At 36.1% G+C, this 27874-nt stretch overlaps 1 protein-coding gene across 12 annotated transcripts in view; it reads left to right on the top strand.

Annotated features, from left to right (window-relative positions):
• The window catches only part of stxbp5l (syntaxin binding protein 5-like), a 168486-nt gene that overhangs the window by 125613 nt on the left and 14999 nt on the right, over nucleotides 1-27874 (top strand). For 2 of the 12 annotated variants that reach the window (XM_038275456.1, XM_038275458.1), the window contains 5 exons: nucleotides 5932-6036; nucleotides 13467-13520; nucleotides 16581-16760; nucleotides 24756-24857; nucleotides 26396-26635. In XM_038275456.1, the coding sequence (XP_038131384.1) occupies nucleotides 5932-6036; nucleotides 13467-13520; nucleotides 16581-16760; nucleotides 24756-24857; nucleotides 26396-26635 (681 nt within the window). The remainder of the gene's footprint in view (nucleotides 1-5931; nucleotides 6037-13466; nucleotides 13521-16580; nucleotides 16761-24755; nucleotides 24858-26395; nucleotides 26636-27874) is intronic. The other 10 variants (XM_038275460.1, XM_038275462.1, XM_038275461.1 and 7 more) reach the window with 6 other exon arrangements.

Genomic DNA, 27874 nt, shown 5'->3' on the forward strand with positions numbered 1-27874 from the left:
TGAATATTCTTTGTGGCATGGATGCCAAAATAAAATTGGTTTGATTGCAGTTTATGAGCTTTGCGTACTGAAGACAAAAATGGAATACATTATGGAGCATTTTCTTTTAGTTACTGTATAGTAAGACTACTACAGCAGATTCTGGTGTCAGCTGTGAGAGGGATTCTATCAGTGTGTGACTGTGCGAAAGAGACTAAAAGGCTGACTAAATGTGTTACAGGTTTTTTTATTAATTGTCATAACATAATGGCCCCTATGATTGAATTTTACCTAAATAATATGTTATTTCTTACTAGGAAGGTATTTTTTGTTATCTTAGTTCAAATTAATTACTGACAAACACAGACAAAGCAAGGATAAAGAATATGAATAAGATGTCCAGTTTGAAGTATGCTTAAGCAGGAAAATATGTAAAATAGGCTGAATGAAAACGAGTACCGGTATACAAAAATATAACACAAAGTACTGTGATGTGCTTACCTGGCAAAGTAATGGACCCTAATAAGATCTCTTTTTGAGAACCTGTTTCAGAAAAAGTGCCACTTTTGGTTCCACAGTTTGAAATCTATTATAATATTTGCATTAATGGCTAATTTATTCCAGTCAAATTGGGGTTTTTTTGTTAGCTGAGAAACAATTTTAGAATATCATCTCTTACTTCAGGAAATTGCAGTTAATTTCTGAAATGTTTCAACAGATGGTGGGTAATTTCAAACTTTGGCTGTCTGGGAAGTGATGTACAGCAATTTCCTCTTAATGAGAAAGCAAAGAGAAGGATGCTTGAAAGAAAATGTTTCAAATAAAAGAGGACTGCAGTTTAAAGCAGTTTGTTCTCCCAAATATGAATAACATGGAGTTGACCCCTCTTTGATATGATTCTGAATGGGATTGGAGAGATGTAAAAAAATTGTTTTTCATTTACAAATAGGGAATATATTTAATATTTAAGGAATTGTGCCTGAATTTATTCGGAAATCGTAGTATTTTGACGGGGTCATCACAAGCACATCTGGTGCCCTGCTGCCCAACTGTCAACAACTCATCTTTGCACCTCTCCAAATAGATGATGACCCCGCTTGGCTCTATGGCGTGTTGTTTTGTTAGATCTATCCTCGATAACCTCACAGATCTGAGTCTTTAAATTACTTTTAAAGAGGCCACTCACCCACCACAATTTGCTGTGGGTAAACTTTATCTTTCTCAGCAGTCCTGGGAGAGCACAAATCCTTCCTTGATAAGAATTGTCCAGCTATTTTTATAAGCTCTCCTTAAGGTTGAGGGGTAGGAGCTCTGTTTTGGGGACCAATGTGGTATAAAGGTCTATCTTATCCACTGTTGTGGCCATTTGCAAAAAAGACCCTGGGGGCTTATCCAGAAAGAAAGAGTTGGCATCAGCTCTGGCAGCTGTGGCTTGAGTGTTAAATCAGTCAACCACCAACTGGAAGGATGTCCGCTCATTACGGCCTGTTTAATTGTCCTTCATGCTTTAAAGTGTCCTCTGGCAAGACACTGAACCCTACATAACCCTGATGTGCTCATCGGAATTCAAGTGTGTGTGTATGCATTGAATGTTAATATGAAAATGAAGCAGTGCATATGAAAGGGTAATTGAGAAAGAAACAATAGAAGCACATTGGCAGTGATTAAGAAGAAAGTCACTGTCAAGTTTGCAGTTTGATCTCATGGGTAAAAGTGTCAAACTGAAATTGTCGTATGTGTGAATTACATGAAATGTGTCTACATTTTTTGATTGTCAGTCACAGTAAGATTGATTAGGAAAGAATTATTCTGTGATTTGAAAAAATATTGGTTTTCTCAGTCTTCCAAAGCTTTCTCTGCAAAGTTCCAATTATATTGTTAAAAAGCATCACCTTAGGTGGTTCAGTGATTGGTGCGCATGACCCATATATGGAGGCCTTAGTCCTGGACGTGCCCGAGCCGGGTTCGAATCCTGGTCCTTTGCTGCATGTCTCTCCCCCTCTCTCATACCCCCTTTCCTGTCAGCCTACTGTCGAAGAAACGTGCCACTAGTGCCGCACAAAAAAAAAAAAAACTTAGTAGCTTACACCATAATTGGGATGAGCTAGTCTTTCGGGGGTCCACAAGACAAAACAAAAACCATTTAACGGGTAAACATTGTAGATATATTATAGATGTCATCAGAAATCATACAGAATTATTTAATACATTTATTACTAATGCATTAATTCTCACTTTTATACAGTAAATATGTTAATGAACTACCCACAAATTTATATGGCGCATTCTTAAGTAATAATGAAAAGATACTTTACTATTCAGGTACATTCTGTGGGCAATTATTACAATAACTGATGGCACGATAAATAACCATTTTCTTTAAGGCATAGATTGGATTATAGTCGGTTCTCAGTTGTGCAAGAAATAAATTCTTGTTCAAATTATACATTTTTGTTTTTAGATTGAATTTATTGCACTGGATTTGTACAGTTATTTAGTTTTTACTTTAATTTTGCCAGCAAGGATTTTTCCTTAAAAAATTCAGCTGCAGAAATCAACCTGCTGAAATTCACCTTCAAAAATTCAACCATAGAAATTGTCTTGCAAGAATTTGCTCGCAAAGAAAGTATTTACCTTCCAACTATGGGTGTTAAACTGTTGATTGCAAAAGCTAGCTACCTTGAATTTCGGAAATTAACTCCAGCTTCAAGTAAAACTCAGAGTTTCCATGGTAACTGAACCACGCACGTTTAAAAAAGCAAGATATTATATTTCATATTAAAAAGACGCTCTGTTTCATAGTGCTGTAAGAAGTACTTCTGGCAGGCAACAAGATTGTTAAAGTCACTCAAACTCACCAGTTTTTCTTTTATAGGACACTTCTTAGTCATCATTTAGCACAATAATCCATGAGAATAAGCTGCAAGTCCAAGGACATTCTATTAACAACAGAAACTCTACCCACTACAACTTATAATTGAAGAAATATATCAACATATTCTATTAAAGTTAGGACCAGAAAGAGATTATAATTGTATCATAACCTTTAACAGAAAGAGCTCTGGTTATACAATTTGAAACACCAGTTTAAAAGGAAACTAATGAAGGAATATTATTATTATTATTATTTAATAAATAAGAAAATAATGTATTCATTCTAAACTAAAATAAAAAATATATTGGTCATACCAATTTATGATATAGTATATTATATATAACATTCATACCCTGTCATTTTAATTTTAAGTTTATTTGTAATACCTTTATTATTATGCTTTTTATAGACAAAAACTGCAAATAAAGCAACCTGATGATTGCTGGCTAATTTAGTAAGGTTGGCTGCTCCAGTACCCGACCTGTAATTGGAAGCTTTACACACATGATGCTCATAGCTTGTCAGCTATAATCTTTAAAACATTGGTACGTTAGTCAGAGTAATAGGAGTTTCTTCTTTAGCTTCATACCAAGGCTGTCAGTGTTTCTGTCTGATAAAGAATTCCCAAAAAAAAGCCATCTGAATTGGAAATGTTGTATTGGAAAATTAATGAAAAAGCATAATGTAACAGCTCGTGGTTTTAAAGACTTAAGATTTGGAAGACAATGATTCACTGAATCCAGTTACCAGCCTATCCCTATTCAAAACGCCATGATTAAATGCTGATAGAAGTGTCTGTTTGTACTGCAAGTAATTTTAAAAGAGTCTTTGATGTGAAAATACTGTTTAGATTCTCAAATATGAAATAACATGTGATTGATTTGTTTTAATGGTACAATATAAAAATGTTGTAGTGTGTCTTTGACCATAATTCTTTGTTTTTACTTCAGTTAAAAGGAGTCCCCTAAAACAGCTCTGCATTTTTCCAAAAGAAAAATAATAATTAATTCCAAATTTTTTTTCTTAGAATATATCTTTTATATATCACCTATTTTCATGTGTTTACTCACCAGCCTGCCTTTGCTAAGACTGCAAGGACAAAATAACATGAATAAGACAAGATGTTCTTTTCCTTTGTGCTAAGACGCCTTTCAGATCTGTCATGTCATCTAGGTCATGGGAATTTTGCAGTAGGCTTATTATTAGGTGTTAAAGACATAAAAGAGCATAAGATTTGTGTAAAGATGGATGAAAAGAACAGGTATATAAGCAACAAGATTCTGTGTGAACAAATTTGATTCACATTTTGCCAGTGGGAGAGAAAATGCAGACAGGTAGAGATGATACAGATCCGCGTTACAGCTTAAGAAGATAGAAAGGAAAATGGTCTCATTGTTTTTTCTTTTTTCCTGCCATCTTAGTTCATGTTCCATGTTAATTTGGAAGTGATTAAAAACACTCTAAGCACTGATATTCCTGCAGTAATAATAGACAGCACAGCTGTGCTTTGCTTGGCAAACAGAGGCAGTATGGCTTGTTTTTACTGGATGAAATCACACTGCAACCCTTCACTGTGGCCATTAGATGCTGTCTATCTGCCCCTGGCACACCAGGTTGGTGGTGTCTGCTTAAAGCTATATACACACTGCAGACAGACAGCTTATTAAGCAAGTCAGCAGTTGTCCTTATTCACCCTGTGTCAGTGAGTGTAAGCATAGATGAACTGATTTCCTCTTAACAAATCTTCACCCCTCTTAACTGACATTAGATGCAGTAATTGGACTGCCGGATGATTGGAAATTGTCTCCCTCCACACAACAAATTATGTGCATTTTTTTTTTTTTTTAGGGTTATATGTCACCTTTTTCCAAGAGTTTTAAGCCACTAGAAGCTGTAGCAGTACTTAGCTGACACATAGACAAGATGGCACACAACCAATTGAGAACTCACCCAGTGGGTTAAATTTAGTAGAGGTGCTTTAGGTGTAATTGGACTGCCGGATGATTGGAAATTGTCTCCCTCCACACAACAAATTATGTGCATTTTTTTTTTTTTATTTAGGGTTATATGTCACCTTTTTCCAAGAGTTTTAAGCCACTAGAAGCTGTAGCAGTACTTAGCTGACACATAGACAAGATGGCACACAACCAATTGAGAACTCACCCAGTGGGTTAAATTTAGTAGAGGTGCTTTAGGTGTAATGATATCTAAAAAAAGGAAAATAAAATATTTACTGAAGATAGAAACACAATGTGAAATTTTTAGAATTATATTTACACTTACAGACAGAACTCATTAGAGGGAACATCTGTGCATATGCACCCAAACCTGCTTTTTATAGTTGTAGTTTGTGCTTAGAAAGATTAAAATAACTTTATTTTTCAACAATACTTCTGTAATTACCTTGGTCATTTTTGATAGAGGCAGTGGTGTTAGTATTTGAATAAGCCCATATCAGTTAAAGTAAAGCAAGCCCTTTGCTCATATAACAGCATGCTTATTCCCAGTCATTGGTCAGTTTATTACGTCATTCTGAATCTGATGTTTCATTAGCGTTTGATATGGCACAAGGAACCAATATAAATATTTTTATGTTCTAAGAAGGTTATGTCTAGAATTCATGTGTCATTAAAAAAAGCTGACAAACTTGGCAGATATTATTTTTTATTGCTATAGCTTAAAGATATAGCACTAGATGGTTTGCTCGTAAAGAAAATGTATCTATGTCTGTATGATAGAAGGTCTTTTGCATAAAATAAAGCCCAAAAGCATTAGAAAGAGCTGCAGTTATTTTGATAAATAAGTCTGGTCTATTGCAGTTTTTTGTTGTCCTTGTGGTAATACTTTAGAGTCATTTTCGTTATTATTTGTGGAATAGATGAAGGCGTCTGAGCTGTCGGCTGTTGGTGGAAGAGAATATTTTCTAAACATGGCATTAACCTCTTTTTTTTCATACCTTCAGATTTGATTCCTGTCTATTACCTGCAAGTTTCTCTTCTCCCCAGTTCACCCAGTGTGTTTTTCTCTCCCCTGCTTCCCTGAAAAGTCTGTCTGTTCTGTTGGCTCTCCTGTTTCAGTTCATTACCCAACCTCCCTTCACAATGACCCACGCATCCTGCCAGAACCGGTGGCCAGTCTGAGAGCCAGCCACTGCAGTCCAGTCTTTTACTTACTGGACAATGGTAAGATGAGGGATGACTCGTGGATCTCGGCCTCTTCGTGGACACCTGCTTGTGGTCTGTGTTCTGTGGCCTACATGTTACATGTGAGGGAGATAGGATCATTAGTTTTAGGATAGTGATTGTTTCAGCGTTCACCTTGCATGCTTGCTATGCTTCACGCTGTGAGCAGCCCTATTAACAAGATAGCAGAAATATTTAAGTGAATTTGTTTCAAAACAACTATGGTACAAAAGAAATAAATCTCTTTAAAATGTAGCGATTTCAATTTAGCATCTTTTATACTATTTGTCACTTTATAACCACAAACTTCAAATTCTTTTACATATAGTGCAATTACTACAGTACACAGTTATGTACATAATTAGTACATAAATGTGAAGCAAAATAAAATCAAGGATGTTTAAGAAAAAAGTCTGAAAAATGTCACTTCTTATAACCCCCTTTTCTCCCAGAGCCCAAATGCAATACAAGCACATGGTTTCCAATGTTACCTAATAAGTGGGGTTTTTTTATACCACAACCTCTCAAGCTTTTAACATCTTGTAGAACACCATACTGTACAGCCTATCATCAAAAGAGCTTTAGAGATCCACAGTTCAGATTGTACAAATTATTGGTTAGGAACAACAACAATCTGGACTTTGTCGAAGAGTGACAAGAAGATGGGTGCAGTTGAAATAGATCCATAGGAATTCCAAGTTTGCCATAAGTAAAAAGATGAGACAGCATATATTTTGAAAAAGTGAGTTTTTGCCAGAAAATTGAACTATCAGGCATTTACGCAATTCTGCAATAACTCCTTTAAGAGGCTCCAAAACACTTACACATGGTCCAAAACTTTGCATTCCAGTAGAACGAGGAGCCTATAGATGAAGCTGCATATATGGAAGGGAATAGCTTAGATCAAAACTTCAATCTAGGTAAATTCGATCTGTTTTTCATAGGAAATGGGCAATGAGATTAGCCTTTACATGTACAAAGCTGGTAGAGATATATCCCAAAAGAACTGCAGCTGTAGTTGAAGCACATCAACTAAAGTCCCAATAAATTAGTTTGTGATTTTAAGGTGACAAAACTGGAAAATATTTTGAAATCCATTTGTGAAGCATTATACAGCATTACAAACCTACTGGACTTTGGAATATGGCCAAAAAAACTGTATATTATGCAAGTAGGCTTTAAAGGCACACCGCAGACTTTGTGACCTAAAGAGTTGATGCATACGAGTTATTTTAAATGATTAATCAGGCCAACATAAAACACTTGACCTTATCAATGCGATGAGGGGGGCTCCCCACTCTAAATAACACCTATGTAAGCTGAGATGATGTACCATTGTTGACCAGGTGATGTGACTTGGAAGAACGTATCGCTTTACGGCCACAGGCTCTTATATAGACGTGGTACTGATGCTTTTGATCCAATATTTTTCTGCCTGCTCAACTACTGGTCATGGCTGAGGCAAGGAAAAAGTTGAAACCTCCTGAGGAGGCCTAAAAGAGAAAACATGGAAGAGATTGTGCAAGACGAAAAACAAGAGTCGATTGAGTTCGAGTTTGTTGTCGCAGACTGTAAGAAGAAGCTAAATGTAAAATAATTTTTTTTTTCAACATTTTTATTAAACCTTTAATTTAACACTTTTCTCCTAGTATAAAGTCATATATCTTTATTATTTTTGATGTTTAGTGGAAGCAAAATATGGGCAGAGAAAGCCAGCAGGCTAATGACAAAAGCTAACTGAGATGCCCCGTCCTACCCAGTGGGTCTTCGCTGGAGCTGCGCTGCTGGTCCTCAACGCTGCATGGCGTGGTCCGGGCTGCCCTACGGTGTTCTCTCGAAAGCAGCAGTGTTTCTCTGACCCTCTGAGCTAAAACCTAGAAGCCTATAGCGCAGCCCATGAAAGGACACAGGAGGATGCCCAGCTGATTGTTTGTTGACTTTTCCTACAGTGCTGCGGCAAGTGTTGCCACTAGGGACGCTAGATGTGAAAGTTACAGGTTCTAGCACCCCTAGTGACCAAAAGTTACCCGGTGTGCCTTTAAGATTATTGAGAAATATTTCTAAGCTCAATAGAAATCTAGATGATTAAGCAAGAAAAATCCAATTAGACATCCCAGAGCCATTAGTGGTCAAAACAGAAAAAGCTTACGAACCAGCTTGCTTACTGTGCTGCCAGAAAGAAAATGTGCTACATGCTTTGTGATGATGGTTGCTAAGTGGCCTCCTTGTCTTGTGGCTCCACATGCAATGAATTTTGATGTTCTTATCTGCCAGATCTGGGCTTTGACCTCTGACCCCTTATCAGTCTCCGATGCTGTGATGCAGGTGGCATTAAGAATAAGAGGGAGGGGTTGTATTCTGGTTGAATCCAGCTTCTCACTCTGTGCTTTGAGTGACTCATTCTGTGGAGCATTAATCATTGTTTCCCCTCTAGAATCACTCATCGCTGCCACTAAAAGGCGACAAGCTTCTTTCCCGAGCCCTAGTGCTTGGGTCTTTGTGTCAATAAACTTGCATACTTATCTTGTTGTTCTCTTGGCTAACATTAATCATGACCTTGTCTTGTCTCTAACTAACTGCATGAAGCTTGCTGTGTGGCTAATTCCAGAGCTGAGCAGCTTTAGCAAAGTCTGTTTTAGGACTGATACATCATATGTAATGTCAGAGCTCTATATTTCTATACCCAATCAACTATTATGGGTTTTATCAAGAAATGTGATGGAATTTTATGCCATATTATCTTACAGAATATTACTGTTTGCAATGGGTGAATCGAGTCAGGAAGGTGGAATATCTACACTACTGTTAAAACGCCAGATGTTGTCATCTAACATCATGTTGACCTATGTAAAAAAATTTTTATCTGAAATTTGACATATGCCGAAAAACTAAACTGAAAAAAGGTTAGAGAGAAAACAAAAAAGATGCAAAAAACAAAAATATACATTTTTAAGGTTTATAAAGTTAACAATTAAACAATGCTGATACCTAAGAAGAGTATATGCTGTAACTGGATCAAAAGGTGTATTAAACAGTGAACTTGTCTGAAGGCATACACTCTTATACTAGCACACTGTTGTTCCATTTTTTTCTTTTTCTTATTTGGTTTGTCATGCACTTTTAAGAGTATGTGACAATGGAAGTAACGAAATGTTGATAATGATCTATCATGCTCTAATAATTTCATCGTTACAAAAAACTGGCATTTTAACAGCAGGGTAGACTTTTAAGAGTCACTTTGTGCTGCTGTAAAATAATGGGTCATCTGTGTGGAAAGATAAAATGTTGACGGTGGCCTAGTGCAAAAGAGAAAAAAAAAACTCTTGAGTAGTGCCAGAGCATTTCAAAGAACATTTAAATGTTTATTTATGCCTTGGGCAAATGTTGTATCCTTGCAAAGAAAAGGGAAGAATTTGCATGGTCAGGAATAATGTTATTTGTTAGTGGGGTACAATTGGCAAACCATTTTCTATTTAATGCTTTACATATATTTAGGAGAAAGGGGAGGTCTAGCATTATATTTGAGGTTAGTCTCACAAAAACTTCAGTTTTATTTAAAATAAAGTAAGATCAGTAACACGTTAAAGATGCAATATAGTTTTTAATCACATTTACTGGCAAAGTACAGTCCCCCAAAGAAGTATTCAGCCTGTTTGCTTTTTTTAAAGTTCTGATGTGGAAATTGTTAAATTAGTTTTCACTGCAATACAACTATATAGTAGCCTAATGGTTGGATAAATAATTTAGAGGTCATTCACAATTTTCATCATTTTCAAATTAAGGGTCTGTGTATGCTTTTAAATGATGTATTTTCAGCTCATGGCAAAGTGCATTTTTTTATTTTCTTAGGCATTGTCAACTTGAAATATTAGCCAAACTCAAAGTGTAATCAACAAGCATTGCTCTGTGCTAGCATTAAGTAGCATTAGCACAACAGATGTCAATTAGCTTGTATCTTTAATTTTATAGCTAAAATTATTTCTCTATTTATCCAGCAACTTCATGGAGGCTTCTCTCTCTCTCTCTTGCAGTTTTTTTTTATTCATTTATTTATTGATTTGCATTCAACATCAAGTATTGTTCAGCAAGAACAATTGCAATTGTAGTTCCCAGTTATGATAAAATAGGTTTGCTGAAAATCAAATTTTTTATGATTGGATGTGTGGGGAGTTCAGTCCAAAAAAGTAAAATACATATATGTACAGTGAGGGAAATAAATATTTGAACGCCCTGCTATTTTGAAACTTCTACCAGTAAGAAATTTCATGGAGGGGTCTGAAATTGTCATCGTAGGTGCATGTCCACTGTGAGAGACATAATCTAAAAACAGATTCCAGAAATCACAATGTATGATTTTTTTTTCTTTTTATTTGTATGGTACAGCTGCAAATAAGTATTTGAACACCTCAGAAAATCAATATTAATATTTGGTACAGTAGCCTTTGTTTGCAATTACAAAGCTCAAACGTTTCCTGTAGTTTTTTACCAGGTTTGCACACACTGCAGGAGTGATTTTGGCCGACTCCTCCACACAGATCTTCTCTAGATCAGTCAGGTTTCTGGGCTGTCACTGAGAAACACAGAGTTTGAGCTCTTTCCAAAGATTCTGTATTGGGTTTGGTCTGGTAATTGGCTAGGCCACGCCAGAACCTTAATATGCTTCTTACAGAGCCACTCCTTGGTTATCCGGGCTGTTTGGTTCGGTTTATTGTCATTTTGGAAGACCCAGTCTCAACCCATCTTCGATCCTCTAACTGAGGGAAGGAGGTTGTTCCCCAAAATCTTGCAATACATAGGCCCACGCATGCTCTCCTTAATGCATGGAGTTTACTATGTCCAGTATGCAGAAAAACACCCCCAGAGCATGATGCTACCACCCCCATGCGTCACAGTAGGGATAGTGTTCTTAGAATGGTACTCATCATTCCTCTTCCCCCAAACACAGTTAGTGAAATTATGACCAAAAAAGTTTTATTTTGGTATTATCTGACAACATGACTTTCTCCCATGACTGACCATGTTAGTAGTTGGATTCTTACTGATTGTAGGTGTCTTTATGCAGCAAACGATCTCAAACAGGTGCAACTAATTAAGAATAACAAATAGAGTGGAGGTGGACATTTTGAAGGCAGACTGACTGGTCTTGGAGGGTCAGATTTCTAGCTGATATACAAGTATTCAAATGCTTTTTTGTAGCTGTATCATACAAATAAATAGTTAAAAAAAATCATACTTTGTGATTTCTTTTTTTTTTGCTTTGACTATGTCTCTCACAGTGGACTTGCACCTACAATGACAATTTCAGGCCCCTCTATGATTTCTAAATGGGAGAACTTGCAAAATAGCAGGGCATATAAATATGTATTTTCCTCACTGTATCTTTTGCACACTTGTTGAAATGTTGAAAATTGTGACCAACCTCTAAGATGAAGGACCAAGTCAAGAATTCCACTCAAAAACATCAGTGAGACTAAAAAGAGTGTTACAGCCCACACACATACATAAATAGAACTCCCTCAGTATGACACTGCAATCACCATATCTATCTTTCCCCAGGGCCTAATAACAGTCCCCATTCCCAAAAAATAACCATGTTCACATTGAAGTCTAGTTACAATAAGAAAGGCAGGGTATAGCAAATGGGGAATTGTAAGTGCAATGCAAAAACAATAAAATTTGGTTTCATTTTAAAAAGCCAAAGAAATTTGAAGTAGACAAAAATTCAGCATCATGCTGCCATTATTGTCTGTAACACCTTACAATGCCCAAAAATACATTATAACTCAAAGCTATTGTTCATGAAAGACAATACATCAGACAAATTGGTTGTATACTTTTGGAACTCACTGTAGGTACAACAGATTTGATGTAAAGACATTCAATTCAATACATTTCATTTTTTATATTTTCAATTGACAATGTCTTCTCAAGGCACTTTACAAAAACAATTTTTTCAGATAATACGGACAGATGGTAAAAATGTTTCATCTAAGGAAACCCAGCTGACTGCACAGAATAATTGGCTTGCACGACATGCTCCTCATGGATAAGATAATTATAGAAAAAGTAATAGCCATTAGGTAAAATGCAAGCAGTATCTACTTTAGTACTATTTACCTCTTCCGTCGCCCAGGTCAGCTTGACCTGTTTGTTGCAATAAAACCAGTTTATGAAATGTTTGTGCAGCTGCGGAGCAATTATGCAGAGGAACCATCCTCGTCTTATAGGTTTATAATGAACATAATTTTCTTTAATCGTATATCTAACAGTCAACATTTTATGAAGTTGCTGCATCAGTTCTTCTCTAATCATATTTTATGAAATCGCTTGTCCATTAGCTCATTAGTGACACTAATCTGAAGGCCTGCTCTCAATAAAAAATATACAATAATGTGAGCTGGAAATGGACTCTTTAAATCTTTGAACTAAAGCATCTTTGGAGAAGACTTAAGAAGACAGAACGTCCCCTTGATGAGCAAGTTGTCAAAGTCTCATTACTAGTCTTTTGTGCATGTGTCTTTTCTAGGCTCCAGTACACAGCAAAAGGATCAGAACCTGAGTTCACTTTTTTTCACAAATAAATCACTGCTGACTCTGATTACTTTTACCACTAAAAACAAACAATTAAACGGACATAAAAAAAAAAATGAAGTTCACAGTCATGACATTTCCGTACTGGTCATTTAAATTTCAAGGTGTCATTTAAAACCCATTCTGTTTTTTTCACATGTAATTAGAATTCAAAACAAATAAAGAATACTCCACTTTTCCTGTAAATTATTTTTCCTTGATTCTTTATTTTTTTTGATGCGCACCTCAACTCCAAACTTTCTCTACTTTCTGAAAAATGCTTGCAAAATGTTTCACTGAGCAGTTTTGGTTGCCTTTAGTGTACCATGAGGAATCATCCTGTATATCTGTGCCTCCATGTCAGACATCCCAGGCCAAAAATACTTTTAAACTGAATATAACTATTGTAGATATTGAATATTAGATAAACTAGACAAATGAATAGGCTAAAAGAAAATGAATGAATGGGAGAAAGTTGGTTATTTTATCTGAGCTGGTAACCAAGAAGCCAAATGATACCTGATCTAGGCTAATAATTATTACACCCAACAGTAAGCATCTCATCTCCACATCAGTATTGGTTCTAAGCACTGTTGTACAATTGCCTATGAAAACTGGCCTGGGAAAAACCGTAGAGCATGCATTTTACCTGCCTTATGTTATTGCACCAAACTGCATGCTCTGGTTCCTTGTTCATTTGTTTAATTAAGTTTTGTAGTTTTTTTTTTTTACCTTTTTTCTTATTATTTGACATGGATTATGTCTGCTCTTTTTTTTCCTTCCTTTTTTCATTTCCTTTATCTATTTATTTTTGTTTGAAGGGATTAACTGGTTCTTTGTTTCCTATTCTTTTGTTTCAGTAAAGGGACCCGGCAGAAAGTTAAGTCTGCCCACAGATCTTAAGACTGATCTTGGTACGGTAGGCGAAAGCCAGCAGTTTTCATTTGATTTCCTTTAAGTTGTTTACTTTCTGTTTTGTAAAATAACTAGACCTTCTGTCACTTAAGAATTTTTTTTTTATTCCTCTCATTAAATTTTCTGTTTCCTTATGACTTTCTATGTTCTTTTTTTAACCAGCCCATAAGACTGTCAGCCTAAAGTGTTTGTCCACTTTGGCCCTTTGACAGCTTTCTTTGTTTTGTTTTGTTCTGTTTTATTTGTATCTACTGTGTTTGTTTCTTCTACATTTTGCAAGTGTTTATAAAGGTGATTTTGTAGTTCATAACTACTGTATATTTAAAGTTGAGGCTTTCTATCGCTTTCCCATGATTGGACCATCTTCTGGTTTTTGCTCAATCCTGCCTTCATCAACAACCGTTGCTTTTCAGTATTGGATCACTCGCTGCCCTGTCTCATTGTAACTGAATCATTTCTCGCTAAAACAGTTCTCCCTTCATTTTTACTGGATCACCTACATAACAGATTCTTCGCGTCCACCCCTGCTTGCATTTCTGACTGCTAAACATCATGATCTCAGGTTTCCCTTTGCTGTCCTTCTGCAGTTTTACATGCACTCTCCACACTGACAATGTTCACTTTCTCAACATATAACTCGCCTGTCTGTAACTGTTGTTTTTCAAACCTTTTTTTTTAATGCAGTTACAATAAAACTTTTTCCTTTTTTTTAGCAGCATTAAGAATGAACATTTTAATAAATGATAGAAAAGAACATTTTTAAACCATTCACTCTAGTTTTCTTTTTTTGATAAAAGGTGTCTTTTTGGTGTTTCCTCTTATCGGTTATTATACACCCAAAGAAAATCAATATATATTTTGGGGATTTGATGTCAGAAATACACAAAAAAATAAAGAGGAGGGAAAATAATAGGTTCATTTATTTATTCCTAATATGAATGTTTTTTACAGTTAACAGTATTATAAAAAAAGATACAAAGTGGATAGTTAGGTGAGAGATAAAGTTGGTATAAAGTTCAAAGCAAGTGTAAATGCAATAAAACATTACACCATCATGGTGTGAAGATGTTTTTCTTCAAAGGTTTAGATCAAAATATAGTAATGTTTTGGAATTACCTATTAAAACCCTGACAGGAATTAATTTGGGAACCTCTGCTAACAGATTTCTGTTAACAGATGCTCTATATCAGATTGGATCAGAGTAAAGGAGTAGAAATAATTTTAAGATGTTTATTTACTGATAAACTTTACTTTGTATAAAGCAGTTAGATAAAATCTGGACAAAAGGCTTTGAAGATTATGGTTGTGACTTGTCAAAATATAAAAATTTTAAGAGGTACAAATGCCCACGCAGGACTATTTCATTATTTTGCTCCTTTGAGCATCTAAAATGTCAAAATATGAGCAATTTTATAGTGTGTTAACGAAAGAAAAATTTGTTATTTAGTCTGTTGGATGGAACAGTTCCCAATTTTTATGCAGATGAATATAATTGTTGGTGTATTTTTGATAGATTTCTTTTTTTTCTGGTTTTCTGGATAAGGTAGATGATACCGGAGAGAAGTCCTTGTTAACTAAGAGCTTTCATCAAAACATCTGGGAATAAACCACTGTTACTGTGTCCCTGTTTGAAATTCAGAATAAGAAAAACACACCAGCAGATACACATCAGTGCCATCATGTGGCTTCCCATTAGCCCCGTTTTACACACTGGGGGGAGAAAAAAACACCCCTGTGCTATCTTGGTTCGTCCTGCTGTGAACCCATGTGAGTGTTGCACGTGGACTGGGTGGCACCCCAGTGTTTTTCATCTTCACTTTGGAATTGGATTTTTCTGCCAAAAGCACCTGAATAGAAGAGCAGATCTGAAAAGGCAGCCATAGAACAGGAAACATGGAACACTGTGTACTGCTTTTAGCAATTAGCATAATGCTGTTTGTCTGCATGCTTCATAAATGTTCAAACAAGAATATTAGAGAGGGAAGGAGAAAATGATAAAGGAAAGCAATTCCATCAGACATTCCTATCAACTCCAAATGCTTTTAACCTTGGTTTTATTACCACACGGATGTCATTTAAAAAGGGCATTGCTTTATTTATTTGTCTCGAAGGACAAGGAAGAATGGGAGCATCAAAGGATAGGTATCGTGGGGCTTTTAATTATGAATATCCTGACAGAATCGTTGTCTGTTGATACAAAAGAGCCGTGTCCAAGCTTTCCTATTTATGTTTTGTTGTCTCATTGAAAGGGTTTGGTTCAAAAGAAGTTATTTTATTCTCACTCATTTTGTCCCGCAGGCCCGCAGCATTAAATAAAAAACAGCCAGCCGCAAATGCAGTCCCTATGGAAAAAAAACATGTAAAGCCATGATTGCAGAATGCAACAAGTGTTTTCATGTGAGCACCATCTGTGACTCTGTAAACGCTCCAAATGAATTTGCACAGGAATAATACAGAACATAATAAAGGTTTATTATGAGCTTAGATGGCAATGTTGCAAGGACTGAGATTAGATTAAAAAAATTAATAGCTTCTTCTAAAAACAGAATTTGACAGTCTGACAAGGATAAAAACAAAGTGGAGATTAAATTTGCCTGTTTTGTTTGTTGTGTTCTTTTTATCTCTTTCCTGGCACAGAGGTGGTGGAAGCTGCACTTTCAAATTTCACTCTGCATTTTTTCTTTTCCTTTTGACAGCATCTATTTCTTCTCCTTGCACATACTTACCTTCAAACCACTCTTCAGCCCTTTGCTACGCACTCACCCCCTGTCCTTCACTGTCATTTTCCTACTTGACAATCAGGTTCTATACCTCTTACACTGCAATATATTCATCTTCATAGGTTCTGAAGCTTACTTGCCTTTGTATTTTGAAAACAAACTTTGCTTCAAAGCTACTTCATTTTGAGGATGTAAAAGGCCCCATAATGTTGTTTTGACTTTAATATCTATTTTCAGACCTATAAAGATGGATGTTGCAGCTGTGGATTACAATATGTTAGAAAAAAATTATCATTTCCCTCCGTTCTGTTGTTTGCTAATGCTTTGCCGTTGTTACAGATCATGTCAATGGACATTGCACTAGTCCCACCTCTCAGCCCTGCTCGGCGGGGAAGCCTCGCATTCCGATGGGTCCCGAGGGGCCACGGCTAACCCGCAGAGGCCCTGGCCGACCACCCTTCCGAAAGGCCCAGTCTGCTGCTTGCATGGAGATCTCTTTGCCTGTGTCCCACACTGAAGGTGTGTGCTTGTCTTCCCAACTCCTTCATCCTTAAAACCTTCATACCATAACCCCCACATGTTGCTAACGAGTGCATGTTACCCTGTTTCCCTTGGGTAAGTGAACTGCAGCCTGATACATCGTTAACACAAAGCAAGCATGTGCTAATGCAAGTTAGCATCCTGAAGTTTTTGCTAATGTTGTAGTTCTCAGGAGGAGAGAACACATGGTCTTGTAATCATATAAACAGAAATTAATAGTTCTGCAATAGAGATATAAATGTCAAATAAAAAACTATGCAGGCTTTAAAGTCTGCAATGACTAAAACTAAGCAATAAATTGCTATTTTAACAGACATACAGCAAAAGCAACAACATTAAGCTTCCCAATAATGCATACACCTCCAAATTGTGCATAAAGGAATATTCTATGTACATCAATTAGAATTGTAAATATTATTGCTGCAGCTCAAATACAATATGATTTAGTTACAGAGTTGAAAAGAAGCTCTGAAATCATATTTAATGTGGATGGCCAAAAGGAAAGGCACATGACAAATCACAACTAGTAGTTTATGAGGTTTATAATACAATTCAGTGAATTAACAGCATTTGTAATAGCTGTGGCAAATTAGCTCAGAGAGATCCCTAAAAACTAATTTCAGATTCTGTGTGCATGATATTCTTTTTGGCTGTGCTTATGTATGCATTTTTTACAGAGAATGCTTCACAAGGTAAAACCTATTGAAAACAATATGACCAAAGACATATCCAGGAATGTATCACACTTAGGAGAAGACCCTGCTCATCTGCATAATTCTGCTGAAAAGTTGATAAAAATAAAGATAAGATTTGCTCTGCTTATGTTAGGCTCAAGCTGTTGGAGGAGGCACATAAACCTCTAATATTAACAAGGAAACTCCAGACATGAAAGGAAACAACTTTGGGCAGATATATTAGAGGAGTTTTTACTGAAACTGAACATTAAAAAATGGAAAAATAACAATTTCTGCATAGTAGGGTCATTCTTATTTTAAGACAATCTTTTGTTTTTTTTTAAGTTGTAACTATCAGCTAATGGCCTGACAGATCCTGGTCTCCATGGACATGCTTTACTCTGATGCGAAGGGATGGTTGGAAAATTTGATAATCAATTAGCAAAATGACTAGTTGGAATCGTATGAGACATTTCGGTTCATACTGTAGCAGCTCTTTCTGAGCTCTTTATTTGGTCATTTGTAAGGATTTTCTACAGATTTCTGCATCTTGCATTAGCATCATCTCTCAACAATTTGACTGCAGGCTTTGCCTCTGTGAAATGCAAGAAACAGCCCTTGCATTGTGTGCTTTTGAAACTTTGCTTGTGTCAACCATGTTTCAGGCGTGAAGGTTGCTGCAATTTCAAGGGAATTAATAAGTGAAATTTTGTTTTTATCAGCATCTTTCTGCCTTCCTCTTCTAAAAACAAAATCCTTTTATAAGTCATTGCAACTTTTAACAACTGTCACTGATGTGTTTTTTAAGGAGATTTGATGGTGGTTTTCCATTTAGTTCTTGATATGATATTTGATTCTCTTTTTTTCTCACTTTTAATGTTAATAATAATAATAATCAAACAGTGGCCTTTTTTAGTGTGGCAACACACTTTTCTGAAAATTAGTATTACTACCTTCCTTTTTATTCTGTTGGGCTACTAATGTTTTATTATACAGGAACAATAAGTAAAAAACACTAAGGTATCATAAGACGATTTTGATTGATCGATGTGAAAATTTGTTTTTGGTGATGCTTTTCCATGTGACTGAAACAGAAAAATCTTTGTGAGAAAACGGCAATCTATCATTAATTAAGGCTTTCATACCCTTCAGTCAAATTTCACCAAGAAAGTTCTTTTTTTTATTTTAATGTGACTGATCAGCACCTTTTAAGTATAGATGTAGGACAACTATTCTGTAACGTCATCTTATCTTAAAGAACATTAAGCAACAAATAACCTTGCAAAAAAAGTTGGAGCAGGGTTTGTGTTCACCCTGAGCCTTAGACATTTCACAGAACACTCTTCTAACTATCCTATGAAAAAGGAAAGAGTATGACACAACTGCAAACGTACTAAGACTACACATACCATGAGAGGAGAGTCTTATACAATAATGAAGCCTGGGGATCAGTGATCAATCAGGTAAAATGTTGATATTTACTTTATCGAAACAAAAGGTGTCCAACAAAAGCTCCACAAGTCTTTTTTTTTTTTTTTTTTTTTTCTCGGAAGAGTGCCAATGAGAACAGTAAGCCACAAAGCATGGTACCTAGGGGACAGTTCAAACATATGAAAACCTTTTGTGTGACTATAGACCAGTTAGCCTACATGCAAGATGTATGTTGGAAAAGCAAAAACTTTACTGCAAATAACTAATTTCACAACTTCTTCCTCTCCTCTAGATAAGATAGACTGAGCCTGCAAGACGCATACTGTAGAATGCAAATTAAAACTCACTTTCAATCATAGTAATTGCCCTCAACAAATAGAGCTAAAAGAAAAGGGGGGAGCACATGTATGTGTTCTAAAAGGTTATAATTCTCTCATGGCTTTTTAACCCATTAAAAGGAAAAATTGAAATTTAATGATGATGATGATGATAGGCAGTCTTCTTCCAAACTAAAACAATCCTGTTGCAAAATCCTTTGTGATTTTGTCTTGGCTGATCACACAAATCCTAATAAAAATGTTGCGATTTACATTTTTTCAAAACTGTTGAAAAGCTTAGGCACTGTATTAGTCTTGGCATTTTTTTTTGTAATGTTCTATTTAGTAAATAAAAAATAATTAGATAGACACCATAAGATAATTGTCTTATGACAGTTTCTGTCTGTTCAGAGTTGCAGATCACCAAGTAAAAGGAGATGGGATTCCGTCTTAGCTTTGGTTATAAACAAAATTTGAATTTATCTTTCCCTTAGCAAAGGCAAAATGAATAAATAAATCCACAAAATATAAGATTATGGATTGTCAAATGCTTTGTTTGTTTTTCTTAGCAATATAACTCTTATATAATGATTTAAAATTGCTTCACCTCAAACAAGTTAATTTGTCATAAAAGTCACAAGGATATATTAAAGGTTTTCTGATACTCTGAAGGTGAAAAAAAAAGGATGCTAGACAAATTCCAGGGAAATTACTGGTTCAAGGTGGAAACTGAAAGTGGCTATCCATAAAACCGACAAAGATACAACTAACCCTGGATGCATAATTTGTTGTGAAAAACTGCAACGCTCCAATTTAAAACTGTAAATCGGTGCAGATTTGCATGAATATCAGACAAATTCTCAGTTTCTTTCAATAAAACCAGCATTTCAAAATGAAAGATGCATGACTTTCATAGATTATGTCTCATGTAATTCATCCATTGAGCGAAAGTCTTCTAAAAGACTTTATGCCTCCCTCACTCCCACCTCTCTGATGGACCTATTTTTACTTTTATTCGGAGCTCTCTCAGATCAACAAAAAGTCTCAGTCAAGTCACGAAAGGTGGATCTCTCTACGGGAGACTCAAGGTTGTGACAGTCGCTAAAATGTCAAAGCTACTGTGGCCACTTTGCACGAACATCAAACAAAGTAAGAGCAAAAGTCGACCAGTTTGAGGTAAAACCGCGTTCCCAAATCACATGCTCTTCAAATTGTTGCTGTTATTTAAAGCTGGAATGATTTGCACTCAGTCTGTGTTTGTAAGCTTTATGAAGGCTTTCAGGAGTTTTGACAGCTGTGCTGGTGCAATTAACTCAGAATAAAAGTGTATTCTACTGAGAAGAGCCTAGTGCTATTTGTTGGAGTCAAATCTGAGCCCTTTAAATCAGTTCTGCAATTAGAGTCACACGGCTATCTTCATCAACCTCATTATACAAGAGTGACCTGGAACCAGGAGGGAAGCAGTTCTTCATTACCATAAGATGAATGTTTTATTAAAGTTGCTCTCTTGGCTACAGGTGCATTACTAGCGAGAGCAATGCAGACGATGAGAAAATAACCCCTTTCCACACCATTTCAAGCATTTATGACCTCTGAAAGTAACAATTTGACAGACATCATGAGAAAAATAGCATTCAATTTGATATTAATATGAATGACAAGCATTACCATGCCTCCCTTTCCTCAACCTGGATATGTCCAGGAATAACAGCACCTAAGTTGGCACATTTACTGCTTTAAATTCAGTTTCCTATAAAACTATATTTTAGAGAAAAATGTTCATTCTGCTTTTCACAAATTTTTGCAACTTTAAAATTTAGGCTTAACTACAGTGGGTGTTTGGAAAATGGAAAAGAAATAGCTCTATTTTTTGCCTGATTGAAATAGTTCACCCTCAACTTTGCTTAGACTCTCAGGGCACTTCAGCTCTCTTTCACTTAACTTGTATAAATACAATATATAAGTTAAAAGGTGGTATTTTAATGCAAGCTTTCTGCATTGGGGATTTTGGAAGTTAATACAGCTAGTTGACAATTCATAATAATAAATTAAAAGAAGAGTTTCTGCTGTGAGTATAGCTGTATATTAACACAAAGTTAAATCTGTTGGCATCTTTGAAGTGTAAAGGATTTGAACATTTTAACCAAATGAATTAGCATAACAAAAAACAAGGAAATATTTTATTGCAGTACCTTGATAACACACTGGAAAGGAAATGCTAACCTTTAAATTGAGTGAACTTATTGGATGAAGAAAAGGTGTTTTAACAAAATCCTTTCTGTTGTAGCTACTCCCTTTAAAAATAGATGTAACTGAAGCATTTCTAATATATATATATATATATATGTTATTTTTTTTATTTTTTTTTATTGATCAGAGTTTCTACTAACCTTGACTTATAAGCAGTGATTTTCTGTTTCCTGTGATTGCAAACCCAAAATAACAAAGAGGGACATTAATTTTCTGGCCAAAGACCAAAAAGGCTGGAGGAGAAGAACCATTTTTAAGACCAAAATCAGTAAGTAAGGTGATAGATATTTAGAAAAAAAAAAGATATTCCAAACTGAGTATTGGAGTTGTAATGTTACCAGGTCTTTTTAACAACCATCAGGTGCTATTAATTGTTTTATTTTTTTGTGCGTTTCTATTGTTCCACACTGAATAAATATCCTCAAGTTAAAGGTTGTCATTTCCAAGCATTTCCACGTAACACTATGTTGCTGCCATAAAATATACATTTATTTTATGACTTACTGGGGATACTATTGCATTTCCTTTTTTTTTTGTAAACTTCGCTTTTTGTTTCTCTCTCACATGACTCAACTTTTTGGATTAAATTTTAAATTGTCAGCACACCTTAGCATATACTGTAGTGGTTACCTGCCTTTGGGACTGTTGTGTATCAGCTGCACTGGGTTACCACAGTGAAGAGCCAGCAGGATAACAGAAATAATTAAAGGTCAGAAAGCAGTGCAGAAATGAGGCTGATGATAATGAGGCCTGCATGACAGGCCTTGAAACAGAGGAGGGAAATGGCAGGGAAGCCTGTGACTGAATGTATAGTAAACATTTCCATAGCACTCGTCTCTCGTTTAAGCACAGACCTATTAAATATTAACAATCCAATTTTTAACTCAGGACTGTGTTTGTTTGTGAAATCCGATGGTATGTTTGACAGAGGAGGAGCCTTGCAAACAAAAGTTTAGCTTTACACATACATTTTTTATTTTTTTCAAAAAGATCATAACACATACAGTAGCTAGTGATTCAAACAAATAAGAGTCTGGGTCTGCTTTTAACCAGAAAACATTGTTCCTACGTCTTTTAGAAGTTTTTAACTTGTTGCAATATAAGGTAAATCTTACTCTTTACCACTTAGCTTTTACAATTTGTAATGTAAGGTTGTGTTTAGGGAGACAAATAAACCAAAATTAGCTTTTATCTACAGCCTTTTGTCAACATCTCTAACATGTGTTACAGCTGTATGTATGCACAGCCCTGTTTAGCACTGGCACCTTGTCTGTCTCACCTCCCTAATACCGCCTTGCCTGCCTCTGCCTCCCTGCAAGGGGCCCCAAGGGGTCCCTGTGTCCTGTCAGAACACCACTGTGCATGACTTTCATTAGCCAGCACCCCACAGGCACTGTCACGCAGCGTAAACACACCCCAGTGACACACGGCGAAAGCAGGCTGTCGCCACCCAGACGTACAACAGAAGGCTTTTGTATGCTCGTTATATGCCTGCAGCATTGTACAGCAGCTAGCAGAGGAAAAAATGAAAATTACATATATACATATGTTGATATGTATTTCTACCTAATTGCACAAGTCAACTTTTAACAACCTTGTAAACTGAAATACACTATGCTAGAATTCGAACCCTACCCTATTGATAATAATGTCGGCTAATTCATGTTTTGTAGAGAATTGTATTAACTTCTTCTTTTCTACTTTTTGCATAAACAGATTTTCACAATTCTGATTGTAAAATGTTTATGGTATCTAAAATGTGATCTGTTATAACAAAACTTTGATGTGTCTTTTGACTGTAAAACAATCAGACTTTTTAGTTTCCAGCCAGACAGTGCCAGCCTAACGATGATCAAGCTGATTCGTCATAATTACAATTACAGAAGCATCTAGATATATCTTTAATATGCACAAATATATTATAAATATTTTCCTTTGTTGTGAAAATTCTGTGTATCCACAGCAAGTTAATGACGAGTAGAGAGCCCACAAACAACACTAAAACTTGATATTAATACAGATAAAAATAAGCAGATACAGCTTATAAGATATACAAGAGTGATATGTAAGATAATGAATAAGCTAATTTTCTGTGTAGATACAACAGAAAATGTAGGGGGAAAAAAATGGAAAACTCCATTAATCAGCTGGTGACCAGTATCAGTCAACTTGATCTGTTTAAAAATCAAAAATCTTTTCCTAAATAACATACCGCACCTATACAGTAGAGGGCTGCACTGATATATGCAGTCTTCAGAATAAATGCAGCTTCTATTTGAGAAAAAATCAAACTCACCTATTTTTATTGTCATAATCGGTAAGGAAGTTGTGTTTTCTACCACATGGGATATATTTGCACATGTGCTGGGCACATAAGGGGGCTCGACATATTTCTTTCAAGTTGTTTATCCTTTTTAGCTTAAACTGCTGTATAATACAAAGCATGGGTAGAATTATTACTGAATATGATGAAAACATTAATGGAAATGTCCATTATAACTTTTTAATGCAATAGTGCTGTTCAAAATCTGTTAAAGGTATAGTGGAGGATCTGGGTGGATGGTCAAATAGGTGGTCCTGCTAATTATCAATCGTTCTGGTTTTATGTTTGCGTAAGGCTGTCCTGCTCGTCACCATTTTCACTTACCTGTTGTGAGTCTGACATTGTGGAAAAATTGCAAATCCTTTGGAAAGTAAGTTTGTATGAGCGATGCAAGCAGCAACTTTTAAACAGAGGGTGCACAAGGAGAAATGGGCTTGTACATTCTCTCACCCACGTTTAATAGGTGTTCCCTTTCGGGAGCGGGAACAGGGTTGTGCATGTGCACTTTTTTTTATCAAAGTGGAGAGGGCAGGTGTCTTACAAAATTTGCAAAAATCCTCCACTATACCTTTAAGTTGTAGTGCACTGCTTGCAATATCTGTTAAGCAATACACTTTAAAAGCAGAAACGGTTGTACAACCTGAAGCAACTGTGTTGTGTTAATCCAATGGTGATGTACAGAATCAGACAGATGATACATGAAGAAAGGTCATGTGGACCCTAGAAACATCTTTTACTGCTACACTTTTTTACAGTCTGTTATACTTGGGAAAAAAAACGTGTTTTCCATGCTCAGTTGCTTTCTTTTCTTCTCTTTCTTTTTGTCGTTCTCTAAAACCGTTGTTGATCTGTCCATCTCGTTTGTTGCGTTGCTGATCTTGTGTGTTTGTGCGCACTGGTGTGTGTACTTGTTCCTTTGGGCCATGGTGGGGATGTGGTTTTGTTCTATGGACTTCATGTTGTTGGGGGGGGGAATTAGGGCATGCATCAAGAAGGGCAATGCTTCAGCAGTTACATGGAGTCACTATGTACTCCCATGACGAACACCACACCACCACCTCGTACTGCTGGAATGAGAGAGGTAAGGGGGCTTTGGCAGACACACAAAAACATCCACAGCTGTCCTGCTGATTTGTTTGCGTCCGTCCGTCAGTCAGAATGTCAACCTTTTTCATGGCCCTGTGTCATCTAAACATGCCTTCAGCTGTGTCACCTTGTTTAGACTGTTTTGGGACTGGGTGGGTCATGTGACCTTTATAGAAGAGCTGCTGAATCCTTTACGACGCCTTTGCTTGTTATGGCTGTTAAGGTTAAGGGTGAATTTTCTTATTTCAGTACAGTAGCTATACTGGGATTTAAAGACCAAACATTTTAGCACATCTCTGGTTAGAGCAAACTGAGAAACTATTAAGCTTTACATTTTTTCACATTGCCTCCAAAAGCATCAGTGACAATTTATTGTATTTTATTGAAACACAAAATCAAAGAAGCAGCTAGTTGCTAATGGAAAATATGCTACTTTTTTACTGTCAAAAATATATCTCTGATATGCCTTCGTATACAGCCCATTTTTTACTTGATTAATAAACTTCCTTTGCTTTATCTTTCACATATATTACTAAAATATGTTTTTGGCCTGACATAAAATCTTTAGAAAAACATATTACTGTTGATGATTCTGATTAGACAAAATTGTGATAATCTTTTAAGGATTATAATATTTTCTATTTGAATTTAGCTAATACAAAAAAAGCACCTGTCAGACACAGTTAGATAGCATGATTTATTCAACAAACTCTAAAACATGTCAGATAGAGACAGTTTTTCAATATCTGTTGGGATTCAATTCATCTCAGCACAGCATGCTTTGCTTCCATCTGTAGTTACTTTTACATGAAGCCTCTACTTTTTGTAGCATCAGTCTAAGAGTGTAGGTAGTACTGCGCGTCTCTTGGCTCTAAATAATTCAGAAATGCAGCAATACGGAAATACTTTCATGATGGAAACCTTAAGCACACAATGGAGGAGTGGAACACAGAGTGCCTAAATGGAGTTAAAGGAGCTTTTGAAATTGGCACTGCTCCTAGTGTGTGTGTGTGTTTGAGTTTCTCAGGACTGAGTCCTGTCAGTGACTATGGACTGGTATCAAAGCGTAGATATATGTGTCTTCTCATATGTGTGAGGGTGTGTAAGTGTGTGTTTCGGACAGGTGGTGATTGTGTTCAGGTATGTCTTTTTTGCTTCTAAATGTGACATCTATCCGTTGGCATTTTGTTGCAATGTTTTAAATCACTTATTGACAATATATATGAACCATATTTGAGTTTTCAGGATGTTTTTTCTACCTGCCTTAACACTCATTTTTATTTCCATATGCCCCTCTTTTCTTTTTGTCTTTTATCATCCTGCCATACCTCCTTTTTGATCATGCTATCATTCCTTCCCATCAATCTTTCCCCAACTGTTGTAAATAACCTCTTTCTTAAACTGTACCTTATGTCTCTTTTCTTTATTGCTCATCATCTTCTCTCCATTGCTTCCCATCTGTCTCTTCATTCATTGTTTCTTCTTCTACCATGCCTTTGTGTTCGGCCATTCTCGCTGCTGCCACTGCTGCAGAGAGCCGTGAAAACTCCTTCAGCCGCTCTCGCAGCTCCAGCGTGTCTAGCATTGACAGGGACACCAAAGAAGCTATCACCACACTGCAGTTTGGAGAGTCCTATGGACGAAAGCATGATGCCCTCCCCACACCATGTCTGTGGGTGGGAACTAGTTTAGGAGTGGTCATTCTCATCCCACTGTCGATCCCCACTGACCATGAGGAGCGGATGGAGGACCCTGTCACAGTTGGCCCTAGTGGTAAGCTATAAATATGTTTCTTACACGTGTTTTGCTGGCTGGTGTTAATTAAATACAAATTGCATTGCGTTAGGTCATAATGAGAAATGGATTTCTAGTTTGTGACTGATGAAACATCTGGTGAAGACCATGGTCATGTTTCTGTCTGAGTATTTTTTAATGCCTGGTTAAATCATCTGCTTTTGATAGCGTACCATTGTTTTTCTTGTAAATGTGCTTAACATTAGTAGAGCTAGATTTGTCTGGAACCAAAATCATTACATGGTGTTGTTTTGAACAACCTCAGTGCTCAAGTCACAACTGAGATAGGCCTAGAATGCAGCCACAGTTGATAGAACCATGCATCAAATTCAATTCCTATACTTTGAAATGTCTTTTAATTATTTATTTTTTTTGGTCTCTTTAAAATGCATATTTTATAAGATGGGCTCTAAATTAAATTTACAATAGAAAGTGTAGATTAGAGATATCCTGTATTATCTCAAAAGGGGGGGATTCTAGATGACAAATTAGGCTTGCAATTGTTAGTATACAGAACTAATATAAAAGAGATTCTCACTTTTGCTAAAATGAGTGACAATTAAAAAAGTGTGATTCACCCTATGCTTGAATATCCTTGTATTTCAAAGAGTTAATGACGCATGAAGAGAAACAAAACTAGAACATTAAAGATCTATACATGATATAAAAATGGGGGGCTTTCCTTGATGGGAAGAACAGCTACGAGTGTCTTTTTTCAGGGGCAATGTAACACCATTTTTAGTCGGTCCCAAAATCGTAGGAAGCCAATAGTCAGTCTTAACCTTATCGTATTAAATCCGAAAGTTTAGGTTTTCATCTACAATGGTTTGTTTTCATTCTACAAACAGCATTGGGGATAAAAAGTGTTGAAATTAGAGTATAGATAAAAAATTTGGATTGACTCCGGTTTGACATAAAATTATTTAACAAAGCAGATTTTTAAAAACGGGCCCGGATTAGCCTGGATTTCCTGTACTGATTTGTAAAATCGGTGCAGACCTGCATTGGGGTGCCTGTCAGAAATACAGGTCCTTATTAAAACGTATTTGTTTTGAAAAAGGAAAAAAAAAATGTGTATATATATATATATATATTTTAGACCATCTTAAAAATACATCAAGCATTGAAAACTCATTTATTTTCATTGAATTGAATCTGCATTGGAAGGGAACTTTAATAGGCCTTTGTCATGCTTGATTTGGCAAAATTACTGCTATC

This window comes from Cyprinodon tularosa, unplaced genomic scaffold, assembly GCF_016077235.1.
Source record: "Cyprinodon tularosa strain WSP-4 unplaced genomic scaffold, ASM1607723v1 ctg96, whole genome shotgun sequence".
Lineage (NCBI taxonomy): Eukaryota > Metazoa > Chordata > Actinopteri > Cyprinodontiformes > Cyprinodontidae > Cyprinodon > Cyprinodon tularosa.